This window comes from Manacus candei, unplaced genomic scaffold (genome assembly GCF_025592945.1).
Source record: "Manacus candei isolate 608988 ecotype Guabito, Panama unplaced genomic scaffold, ASM2559294v1 h1tg000010l, whole genome shotgun sequence".
NCBI lineage: Eukaryota > Metazoa > Chordata > Aves > Passeriformes > Pipridae > Manacus > Manacus candei.
The window spans coordinates 8,736,696-8,749,580 of NW_026138058.1; the positions used below are offsets into that span (position 1 = coordinate 8,736,696).

General features: G+C 42.8%; 1 protein-coding gene across 2 annotated transcripts in view; it reads right to left on the reverse strand.

Annotated features, from left to right (window-relative positions):
- The window catches only part of SHB (SH2 domain containing adaptor protein B), an 83,854-nt gene that overhangs the window by 23,262 nt on the left and 47,707 nt on the right, over nt 1-12,885 (reverse strand). For both annotated transcript variants that reach the window (XM_051777498.1, XM_051777497.1), the window contains exons 5-6: nt 12,620-12,739; nt 302-525 (exon numbers count right to left, since the gene is read on the reverse strand). In XM_051777498.1, the coding sequence (XP_051633458.1) occupies nt 342-525; nt 12,620-12,739 (304 nt within the window). In that variant the 3' untranslated portion in view covers nt 302-341. The remainder of the gene's footprint in view (nt 1-301; nt 526-12,619; nt 12,740-12,885) is intronic.

Consider the following 12,885-nt stretch of genomic DNA (forward strand, 5'->3'; position numbering starts at 1 on the left):
TACTGCTGAGAAGAACTTGTTGGTTCTTCTCAAAACATGAAGGAGCAACTTTTGTTGGGAAGCACTTTCATTCACAAAGAAGGTCTGGGAAGGTTATCTACTCTCCTTGCACTAAAATAAGTTTTCTTTCTCTTACGTAGCAACACAGTTCTAGAGGCATGCTTCAGCACAAGAGTATCATACACACGGTCCCATATGCAACTCTGCAGAGAGCCCACATTCACAAGACTAAACGCTGCCACTCTCCATCATAGACTCAAACTCTGAATTCTGGCAATGAATTCAGTGCAACCCATCTTACCTCTCACCTCCCATCCACAGGAAGGGGTGAGACTAGGTTATCAGAGTGTCCGCACAGCCACAGGGTAGAGCAGGGACAAGTGTTCTGCTCCTTTGATAGGCAGCTTTTTTGTGGTGTAGTAGTGGATGACTTCAGGAACACTGTCAAAGGGAGGGCTGTTCTGGCCCAGGATGTATTTCTCTTTGGTTTTCATCAATTTCATATGCATAAAACCTTGACTGCTCCTGCAAGAAAAGCAAAGTGTTAGTTTGCTGCAGTTTACAGCTCTTTAAATACAGCTCTTTAGGCATACATATATTACACAGATAGGTCAACTCAAATACACAAACCATAATTCTTACAGCTGATAGGTGGACTTTCTTAGTTCTACTTTCTCACAACATCTCTGCACATCTGTTCTTGTTTTCCTTTAATGTTTATATTTTTCTCAGCCACTCTGTTCGAAATAAGTCCTTGTTCTCATGGGACAGCTTTCTCCTGATGTTTTTCTCTTCTTCTCAGAGTGCATCAACACGTTGTCAGGACCAAGGCCTCCATTCTCAGTCAGCTTTTCGTTCTATATCAGGGGTTTCGGTCCAGCTGAGATTCCTCACAGTAGTTCATGCTTGTGCATAAGGAAGCAGCACCATGACAGGCTCTCCTCATGATGTAGGGGGATGTAGGAGAACAAAGTGCAAGTAGTTGCTGGCTCACAGGCCAAGACAGTGGTCAGACTGACAGAGTGACTGCTAGCTGCAAATCCCCACGGACAGTCCAACACAAAGGCAGGCTAAGGCAGTATTTTGTTCTCAGAGCCTATGCTGCCTGGATCCAAGTGCAAGGCTGTGTCACCCTGGAACTGATCCAGATGTGTGCCAGAAGACAATCCCTTTCCTCACTCACGCCCCACCCCCCTCCCAGCCCCATCAATGTTTTCCTGTGAACTATTTTCACTATAGTTAATCATTACTTTAGGACCCAAACATATCACTGGTGTTGGCCTGTCAGAGGCCTGAGGGTCCCTTCGTAGACACAAGCTGGCCACGAGCCCTGCTCATCTTAGGCAAGACCTGTCCCATTCTATCCTATAGAGGCCTCAGGACAGACCTTACCCATCCCACCCTGGCAGTAAGTGCCCAGAACATGTCTCTGTGCATAATCTGGTGGCTTCAGCTGGGAAAACTTCCCCAGATAAGCATAATGCTGCACTGTTCTGAGCACAGGCTGCTATCCTGCAGTCTTTCTGCAGGCAGAGACCATGGTGCGACTTCCACAGCAGAAGTAATAAATTCCTGGATAACCAGCCTGCCTGCACAGTGCACTGTCATGCTGAGGGAAGGCTCATGATTACACAGGTAAGAGAAGAGAGGCATGGCAACTGCCCTGCCTGCTCCTGCCAAAGCAACCCATCCAACACAACGCCACTCTGATGGGCAGAATCCACCCTGCTGTACAGTATAGTAGGTGGTAAAACTGACCTAACTCTTCCCAGAAGTGACCCTTCAGTGTCTGCTGTCTTCAGCACAATATATAGGTTACTTTTAGAGTGCAGAGTTTAGCCCCAACAACACAAGAGCAAAGAGCAGCTCCTACACTGCAAGATGTTAGCTGAGGCCTAGAGGGTTTTTACAGCTTGCTTAATGTCCCCCAATCCCTAACTTTCTCACTCCAAGCCATTATCTCTTCCAAGTGTGTCCAGGGGCAAAGGCAATAGTGTTAAAACTGGAGTTGGTCTATGTCAGCAAAACCCCCACAAATTAAGATGACACAGAAAGCCACAGTTGGAAAACAAATCATGCCGTGTTAAAAACAGCTTATCTAAAATATGCCATTTTCTAGTTAGCAGGTGCAGCACTCCCTCTGGAAATACCTGTAGCATAACCAAGCTCGTATCTTTCAGATGTACTCAACAATTCTCTGATGAAGTGAACCTTCCTAGGGGGCAGAAAACACTGCAGGAAATGTAATTATAGCTCTACATGTTTAAAATCTTGCTTTAAATATCAATTTCTTAGTGGAAAAATATATCCCTCAAGTCATAATTGCTCTCCAAATTATTCCCCTTAAATAAGAGTGACTTATCCTTAAACACTTATTATGAGGACAAAGGTATTGTTTTCTTTCTCCAGTTCCCTATGCATCTGCTTTGCTACAGCATGCCTTAAAAGTGTGTAGATAAACTATGGAATTGCAGGTGCATGCTAAGTTTAGAAGTATAGCAAGGATTAGAGAACAGAAGTGCACTTTAGCAACACTTCAGTGCAAAGACAGTTTCTGGCCTTTTTAAAAATGGAAGACAACACATCTAATGTAAACAAACTGCTACAAGCCATATATTCATGACAGACATTTATTGCTTCTCTAAGAGTATCCTACAGTCAATGAGCTTACAGTATATGATGTCTGTGACTGCCAAAATTATACAAATGAAAAAAAAAAACATCTCTGCTGTATCATGACAGGTCAGCCTTTTGAAAGACCACACTGATTGTGAAGATGAGTAAAAGATAATGTGACATTTGGCTCATTTAGCCATCGAAAGCTGACTGCCTAAGACCAACAAAGCTCAAGATTTTATTTGCACACAGCTTTTCTGTTAAAACCAACTGCTAACCAGGATCTCTGTGGAATATCCCAGATGATTCAACTGCCAACTGGTCATGTGCAGATGAAAAACTGTGAGGTTGTCTTCATCCAGTTATTCAGTCATCTTCATTCTCATCTCCTCTGATTATTCAGTGACATCTCTAACAGCTCTCAGTCAAGCACTAGTTCCCATTTTCTTTTCAAGACAGTCTGTTGGTAAACTGTGAGGACATGGACGGCCACCTAACCTAAGATTTTGATTGTTGAAAAGCAGTTATTTCCCACCTGCATACTGTCTCATTTCCTACCCCCTTTGTATCTTCTCCACTTCAGCAAATGTGGTGTTTCATCAGCATTCACAGTTAGAGCAGATTAAAATCTAGTTTCCCTTTTGTAGGTCTTCATAGTATTTTGTGTAAAATATTTTCCTCCTTCACTCCCTTTCTTCCTTCTCTTAGTTTCCAAAAATTACATTGTGAATCTGCTATGTGCCTTCCTTGTTCCAAGTGAACTGATCTGTCTTTAGCTGCAAGTAGAAATATCAAACCAGACAATTCTTGTCTTCTAGAATGAAGAACAAATTAAGTTGGAAGAAAGTCAGCTTAGCACCTTGAAACCATGCCCTTGAATTAAACACTTCCAACTGCATAAGATTTGAAACTGTTCACATCTACAGTAAGGATTCTTCTGTGCGGTTTCTCTTTCTCTATTTGCCCTTGAAGTTTGTCCTTCTGTCACAGACTCCCCTCTTTTAGTATGCCTGGACTCAGAGAATCAGTGCCTTTAGTAACTGGTAAGGGCAGAAAGCACCTACCCTTGATTAACAGTACTACTGCTGCTAGATCAGTGACCAGGATTAAAGGGACACTGTTAGAAAGGAACCTGGAAGTCATACTCCTCCCTCTTCCTGTCCTCCAAATTCTTTTGATTTAAACTCTGATTTTAGTACGCAAAGACATTACTGAAATTTCAGGTAGCAACAGGGAAAAAGCTTCATGGCTGAACTGGTTGTAAATCAGTTTCTGCTTAGGTCTTGAAGCACTGTTGGAGTCTACCCGAACAAGTGCCTGACAGTGAGAAGACCTGGTTTTGGAATGCTGATTTCTCAGTTCTTTCAACAGCAATACCTATTAGAACCTGCCAGGCCCAAGGTTTTCAAAGAAGAGAACCTAAATGACAATTCCAAATTCACATATGTGAACACTGATGACAGCCAGTATAGTGAAGAGATGAGACATACATGTTTTGCAAGAGAAGATGCTGGAACCTGACCTAAGATGTGATACTGCTACTTTATGAATTCTGAACGTCACTGCAGTTTCTCAAATGTTGCAACTTTTAGTTCAATTGAGGGAAACCACTGACAAAACATTGCTACTGCTCTTCCCTTCTATTTTATTCTCTCCTTTTCCTTTTTGCAACCATTCCCATGAGTTTCAAATACAGAAGGAGAGAATTGCTAGTTGCTAATCCCTGCACCAAATTGCTTTGGAACTCTCAAGCACAGATGTTTACACAGACACAGTACTTGATATATGACTAATAGTCACACCTTGTTTAAAATGTTTGGCAACAGAACCATAAAACCAAGTGACTTTGAATTACAACTTTCCCACACGTTTTCCTTCAGTTTTCAAAATCCAGTGAGGATGGGAAAGGAATTGTGCAGACAGCTAAACAGACTTTGGGTTTTTTTGATCTTATGCCTGAAGTGTGATAAAAGAACATTAAATAAATATTAATTAGGTATTAAACCTAGTATTTTTTTTTTCCAGAAAATGCTAATGGCTTTGAAACATCATTTATGCTCACAATCAAAAAGTTTGGCCAAGCCTTCTGAAAACTGTTTTTGCTGAAGAAAGCGCTGTTTTGTCAGAACAGATTTTCTGCATTAATTTTGACAAAATGTCACTTGAACGAGGAAAAAGAAGCAACAGCTTTGCAGTAACATCAGAAAAAAAAAATTCTTGCAATGTAGAAAACACATATTGTGTAGTTTTTCCATTCTGAAATGCTTTTCCAATTCATGATTTTAATTTATGTTACATGCTGTCACTTTGAACAAAACCTATAATGTTTCATGTCAATCTACAGCAACAAAGAAATAAATTAAAACCTCCTCTGAAAAATAAAAACTCACTTTTTTCCCCCAGATGAAAAAAACTTCCAAAAATCCTTTACTAGAGGCATTCAGAGGATGGTCTGTCTACTGCTTTTTCTGTTTCAGCTCTGCTTTTTCAAGCACAGAATACACAGTGCCATCATTCTACATCTAGCACTGTCTCCATGGTAAAGTAAACAATGTCTCTTCCCCTACAAGCAAGAGCTAGTAGTGTTCATTTGCACCCAAGATGTGAAGATCACCTTATTGAGCCCAGGCTCCATTCTCTATAACCAGCTGCTATCTACTGCTTTGAAGGTAGTGAGGATGTTTAGCTTGTTGGCACTCTGTAGAAGTGACAGAATCCTTGCTGTCTACTAACAGCCTCCTGGCTATTACCTGTCAGTACTACTTAGGCTGACAGCAGACTAGTAATACACTTTTAAATATTTTCATTGAATCGCTGATTTAGAGAGCCATCAAAAAATCCCACTACCTCTTTACAAATTATATTGACAGGAAGAAACTTGTAGTTTTTACAATATCACAAGAGTTACTTACAAGAACATATTGTGTGTTTTAAATCAACTCAAAGGTGCAAGTCTAGCATTCATCCAAAATCCAGAACTACCCAAAGTCTATGTACCTAGCTTTGGAAAACAGGACCGCTTTCTGCAGTAGTTTGGACTTTGTTTTTCCCCAGAGGCTAAGAAAAGTGGTAGACCCCAAGGGGTGGAAACCCCTGGAAGTTTTGAAGTTCTGCCCAATGGGCGCTCCTACAAAAATGTCAACATCCCACAAGCTCACCAGAAGAGATGAGTTGTAGTTGGGTTTGTTGAGGAGAGGTGGCCATGTTGTAGAGCCATGAGGAAGGGGCTCGGAGCCCCTCGGGGCCTCTGAGGGGGGGACTGCAAAGACCTGGAACAGTGTTAGACTGGGCTAAGTGTTTGTGGTTAAGCTGGGAGATGTTTCTCTCCACCCTGGGCAGCGGAGACAGAGCAGAAAGCAGAGACGCAGCATCCAGAGACTGGCAGAGAGCCAGGAGAGATAAGACCTGAACCAGAGGAGCAGCAGAAACAACATGCAGCACACAGAGAGAACTCCTGGAAGGAGACAGAGAGCCAAAAGAGAGCCAGTAGCTGAGAGACAGAGTTTGGGGTAAGAACTGATACCAGACTCCTCCAAAAATTCCTTTGAGACCTCCGAGAAAGGAGGAGTAGATGGACACTTACTTGAAAGAGCCTTGGAGTACAGCAGCACCAGAGAGAGAGAGAGGAGCTGAGAAGCTCAGTCGTTCTGAGAGCTGAGCCAGGACGGTGTGGGAGGTTGACCTTGGAGCCCTCCCTTGCTGCAAGCTAGAAAGAAGCTCGCAGCCTGAGACAGCAGAGCACAGAGGCCCTGCAAGCTTGAATCTCCTGGAGATACCAGACCGTCACAAAGACCCCCCTGTGTCTTCGTGATATGACCGTGGTGATACAACCTTTGTCTGGGGTTATGAAGCCCATGGAAGACCCCTTTGCCTGCGTCAAGGGGGCCGAGGGAGCTTGGATACCTCCCTCGTGAGTGCTGGCAGAAATCCAGCCACAGCTGCTGCATGTGGAGAGGACAGACAGATCGCTGCCTTAGAAGATGCTGCTGCTTAAGGACTGGAAGGGATCTGTCCTTCTTTCCCTCCTGGACTTTCATTTGGAGGGGAGAAGAGATCTGGTCCATTGTAAATACTATATGTCATGGTAGAGATAGTTGTGATCGTGTGTATAATGTGTTGTAGTATTTGTACAGTCATTGTAATATAATCCCTTGCCCCGACTTTGAGTCTGGCGTGTTTTGTCTGGAAAAACCCATCCCACATTAGGTTGAGATGGGGTAGGGGGCTAGGACTAGGGAATTGGGATTTTTGGGGCTATCTCAAACCGTGACACTTCCACAGATCATGTTGACAAAAAAAACTTTGCTTGCTGATCCCTTTACTATTCAGGGAAACCACATGCGTGCTTATGAGTCCACAGGATCGCGATGCCACTGACACCATCCTCTCTGAATTCAGCTCTGTAATTCCAGTGGCTATGATTGTGCAGAAACTATGTGACAGAGCAGAAAGTAATGCCCACTGCTATTTTTACTCGCAGTTTGCACTGGTGAGATAATCCTAACCTAAAATTCATGGCTAGGCTTCGCGAACGAAGGGCTCAACCCACATTTGCTACAGGCGCACTGGTGGCTAAAGAGGCGAGATAGACAAGATCAGTTGCAAAAGGCACAGCAGAAAGACTGTTTCAGTTTAAGAAAATAAACAGTAATGTAGGCATTCTAATAGGTCAATGTCTACTACAACACCTAGTTTTGAAAACTGAAGCCAGCTTGTAAGGTGGAGGCTAAATTTAAAATTTCAACAAAACATTTTAATCTCTTTAGTTACTGACATTGTTCATTATCAAGTAATCTTAGATGAGGTCTGATACACTACTTACTATGTGACTGCTTTAATGTTGGTTTGCATTAGTCTCTAGTCGGCCCCGGGCTGTGCGTGCTCGGCGTGCCCGGCTCAGCCCTGGGTGTGGAAAGGAGCAAGAGAGGGGGAGCTCTGCCGGTGCGGACAGTGCCATCGTGGGAGACAAGAGGGGGAGCCCAGAACACACAAAAGAGAAGGACAACTCCAAACCCAGGCAGATGGAGCTCATTCAGCCCTGTAAGGCCATCCATCTAAGAGGTCACTCTAATCAAACCTACGTCCTGAGGACCTCACTGTCACTGTCCAAGCTCTCTCGGCCCCGGCAGATGAACCTTAGGATTAAAGGGTGGGCTCAGTTCAGCACACACTGTGTCTCACCTAAAAAATCCATTGTGCAGGCTCGAAGGCCTTACCTACATTTGCAAAGCTCTGTATCAACATCTACAAATGCAGTCACACAAAGATCAAAAGACAAAGGCATATACACCTGCCTCCAAAGGTGCAGCCAAATTAACTCTAGCATGTTGGAATATCAGAACCATGCTCAATTCTGCAGATAGTGGACGTCCTGAGTGCCGGTCTGCCCTGACTGCCCATGAACTGTCACGTCTCAACATTGACATTGCTGCTCTCAGCGAAGTTTGCCTTCACAAACAAGGTAGCCTCAGAGAACATGGTGCCGGTTACACAAAGTTCTCTATCAACCAGCACCTCAGGAAGTCCCCCATCATCCCCATATCATCATTGGCCAATCAGAACTCAAATCAGTCCAGCAGTTTAATTACCTAGGCAGCCTCATCTCCTCGGATGGTAAGATTGACGGAGAGATAGACAACAGGTTAGCAAAGGTATATAGTGCCTTCAGAAAGCTTCATAAAAGAGTTTGGCGAAATAAACACTTGAAGACAAGTACAAAGATCAGTGTTTACAGAGCCATAGTGCTGTCTACTCTCTTATACAGTTCTGAATCATGGGTCATCTACCGCCACCACCTGCGACTCCTAGAACACTTCCATCAGCGCTGCATCCATACAATCCTAAACATCCACAGGTCAGATTATGTCACTAATACATCTGTTCTAGAACAAGCAGCAGTCACAAGTATTGAGGCCATGTTGCTGAGAACACAGCTGCACTGGGCAGGGCACGTCTCAAGGATGAAGGACCAACCACTGCCTCCCTAAGATCCTGTTCTATGGATGAACCTCTCCGCATGAGAGGAGCCCCAAAGAGGAGATACAAGGACTCTCTGAAACAACATCTCAGCCTTGGCCATATTGATCATCATAACTGGTCTACTCTGGCCTCCAACCAGGAGGTCTGGAGACACACCATCTATAACGCTGCTGATGCCTTTGAGAACGCAGCAGGATCACCCTTGGGGAGAAAAGACAAGGCAGAAAGAATTGTGCCTTGCAGAATATACCACCTAAGGAGTCTTTCTGCTGTGCCTTTTGCAGTCGGACGTGTCTATCTCATATTGGCCTTTTTAGCCACCAACGTGTTTGTAACAAATGTGGGTAGAGCCCTTCCCAAATCTTCGTTTGCGAAGCCCAGCCATGATTACGCTGTAAACTATGTAGTCTGTTCTTGAAAGTGAAGTGTCAAAGCAGAACACTGATATTTTCCACACTCATCACACGCGATCTTTCCGTATTTCAGCATGCTCCGAGGGACAGCCCTCTCTGCCAATAGCGCCGCCTCAGAGGCACGGGCTGAGCGTTCCCTCCCAGGCAGCTCCGTTTTCCTTCCCATCCTCCGCCCCCGTCCCAGGGCAGGGAGGTTGTGGAGCAAGCGCTGGGCTTGTGCCAGGGCCTGTGCTCGGGCCTCTGCCCGGCAGACACAGCATCGAAAAGACAACGCAGAAAGAATCGTATCCTGCCGATACCATCCAAGGAGCATCACGCTGAAAAAGAGTGTGAATAGGGTTGGTGTGAGAACACAGCCTTGTTTCACACCATTAGTTATTAGAAAAGGCTCAGAAAGTGCGTCACCATATCTGAGTTGGCCACGCTGACCATCATGGAGTGAGATGATCATTTTAAGGAACCTGGGGGGACAACCTAAATGCTCCAAAATCTGCCACAGACCTGGTATTTGTTCTCAGACAACTGCAAGAGAAGTGCAGGGAACAGAACAAAGGTCTCTACGTAACCTTTGTTGATCTTACAAAGGCTTCTGATACTGAAAAGGTCTGTGGCCTTGCAAAGGGGAAATTGTGACTTGAAAGGATTACCTAGTAGAGCCCAGTCAGTGGTTGATCTTCAATGAGCCAGACAAACATAGTAACCCTGTCCTGAGGTCCTGTTCTATTGTTACATTAGATAGGCACCTCTGAGAGCTTGATGTGCAGTGAAGTAATAGCTTAACACCTAAAACACTTAAGAAATAGTTCTCTCTCTTCCCTTTGCACATCTAATTCCAGCTTGATAGTAAAGAACAGGTCTAAGACAAGGAAATCACAACTAGGCATTTCAGTGGCAGCCAGAAAGCAGGATTCCTGGTCACAACAGAGTTACCAGGAGTAAAGTTCTCCAGTTTTTACCAAGCCTTGTGCAACTAGAACTAGGTGTAATAAAAGAGTGGGTGGGTGTGAATGAGTCAAACATCTACAACCCTGAAGAAATACAGAGAAGAGGAAACACAGGGAACAATGCAGCAATGCAGGGCTGACAGAGGAGGTACAAGAGAATGTACAGCTGCCCCTTGGGCCTTTGGGATCATATTGTTCTGGGAAGGTAGATCATATTCTTTCCCTCTTCTGCTATGGAGAATTTAAACAATACTGACAAGGGGGCTCAGCTCTCTCACAATCCATAGAAGGATGCTTTTAGCTTCAAACACTTGCCATCAACAATAATTATTCCGTGTTTCTGACATGAGCAACGCATGAATGTGTACATCAAAAATACCTTCTCTGATGCCTGCAGAGATAGCCAATCCACGTGCAATTAAATGTCCTTGGGTAAACTACAGTATCTCAAAATGACAGACACTGGCATGAGCAACTTAAACTACCTCAGTGGTTGCTTTATGTACAGATGCATTTTAACTTGGTAATGAAGCTGTTTTGATGTTTCATTATATTTGGAATGATAACTTCTGGAATTTGAATCAGACAAATATCTCACACAAATTCCCCATGCAAGTTAAGCCTGTCTGGCCCTCTCCAAGTCCACAGAACACAGAAAGGTTTCCTGCTATAGGAAAAGAAAGTCTACAGAGATGACTCCATTGAGCAACACTCAGTTCTATTAAAAGAAAATGAGCATGTGCTACCATCTTTTAACTTTTCAAATACAGATAATATTTGGGTAGATTCTCATTGCTGTGTTTTGGGAAACATAACCTTTTGCTACTAGAGAAACGAAACCCCAAAAACTAGAGTAAAGTGGTTTGAGTGGCTCTTTAGGTTTTTGTGTGTGTTGGACTTCATTTGTATATTGTTTTTGTTTGTTGTTTTGGTGGGGTTTTGGTGTTTGTTTTTTTTTTTTTTTTAGAAAAAGCTTGCCACATGAAGCTGCAGTAAAGACTTTAAATCACTGTTACTTAATCTCAATACAAAATCAGGGTGTCACTCTTCCTTTTCCCCTGAAGCAGATATGTATGATATTTAACTGAAAAAAATGCTGATTCACACATGCTGGTGAAGGTCCCCAAGAAGCACAAACTAAGAGGGAATATTGTCCTGTGCAAAGGGACTACAAAAGGATACTAAGAGCCTGAACCCAGTTGTTCAAAATAGCAAAATATAAATTTAACTGTCACCTTTTCCTCTGGAAGTTGTGCTTCGGTTGAGTAACAAAAATTACTGGGCTGATGCAAGAATTAAGTGAAATACTTTTAAAAAAGTCTATTCCAAGACTTCCATGAATTTAAGGGAAAATTTAAGCCCTACACCCAAAGCACATGCCATTAATGCTTCAATGTTGGAAAATATCTAGAGACCAACTGTGTCAGAGAATAAGCAGATCAAATGATAAAAGAGACAACACGAGCTGAACCGCACTTCTAAAGCAAGTGTATTCCAGTTCAAGGCAAATCTCTGCATTACAGAGAAATCCCAAAAATAACAGCAAAGGAATAACGATTTAGAAAACAGTCCTACAAAATATTTTTTTATTTAAGTCTTAGAAAAGAATCTTAAAACTAGTTTAAAAGATGCACTTCCTCTCAACCCAAAGTGGGGATATAATACCAATTTGAAATGTACTGTTTAGACAATCAGACCAAACCAGGTTAGAGTAGATGTGGGCCTCTGTTTCTAATGAACCTATGAATGTAAAAAAGGATCAGCTTTCGTGCTACTCATAAAACTTTTCTTGCTACCGTCAATATCACCATCATCCCAGCCATAAATTTGTGTCTTCAGGCACATGAAGAAACAGTGTAAAAGGCAAACTGGCAGAAGTAATGCTAGTTAAAAAGGTAAGTAGGCCTGTGTCTCAGACCTACTTGAAAGGGTAGGTTCCATATCAGACCCTATCCTATAAGACAGAAAGAAAGGAAGCAGTTCCCTTTAACCTGTACAGTTTATACAAAGGTCAAGGGGCTTCTTTTTCTTCTGCACAGAAAACCTTGAAAATCTTCCTCAGCTAGAAACTGAAGTGAGTTTAAGACCCTGCCCAGGCCCAAAGAGTTGAACTAAATGGTCTTTGAACATGCCTTCCAACCCAAAGTACATTCTATGACACGTTGAACACAACATCTGTAATGCACCCTGCTCAGCCTAAGGTAGGTGAGGCAAATTCAAAGCACTGCTAAAACTGGAACAATGCTCATTTCCTAATTCTGTAGATCTTTCATCCTTGATCCTGGGCTTTTTACTTTCAATAACTGTAGCAATGCTGTACGTCTCTACTCCAGTAAAGCACAAAAACCCAAAAGGAATAAAATTCCCGAATAATACAGTTCCTTATTCAGCCTAAAGCATAAGCAGCAAGAGTATCTCAAATCAGAGCCAGAAAAAAACTAATCCAAGTTCATTTAGTTAAGTGGGCACCAAACGAAGACCAACATCCCCAGACTGGAAGGTACTAATTCAAGGACTGTGACTGTACATAATGCAGGTTGACAGTCCCAAATTCTGTCCTTTGGAGCTGAACCAGTATAGCAACAAACTGGATAATCTTCTCTTCTTGCACCAGAGAAGTTATGGCTCATAAATTACATTTATTATGTTTTACTAACAAGTACTTACTTCAGTGAAAGAGAATAGTCATGCTTGCTCGTTTGACTGTTTCTTACAAGGTAGCTACACTCTTTACATAAACGTAACAGGTTTTCTGCATCTGTCCGACTGATTGCTCCATGATACCATCTAGAAAAAAGCCAAGAGATTAATACATACACAAATATTTCCACTCACAGTGCTTTCAACCACCTAATTTCTTTAGGTATGAATAGTCATTAATATCACATGGAATATCTTCATGATCTAACAAATTACGGATAAAGATCATTATC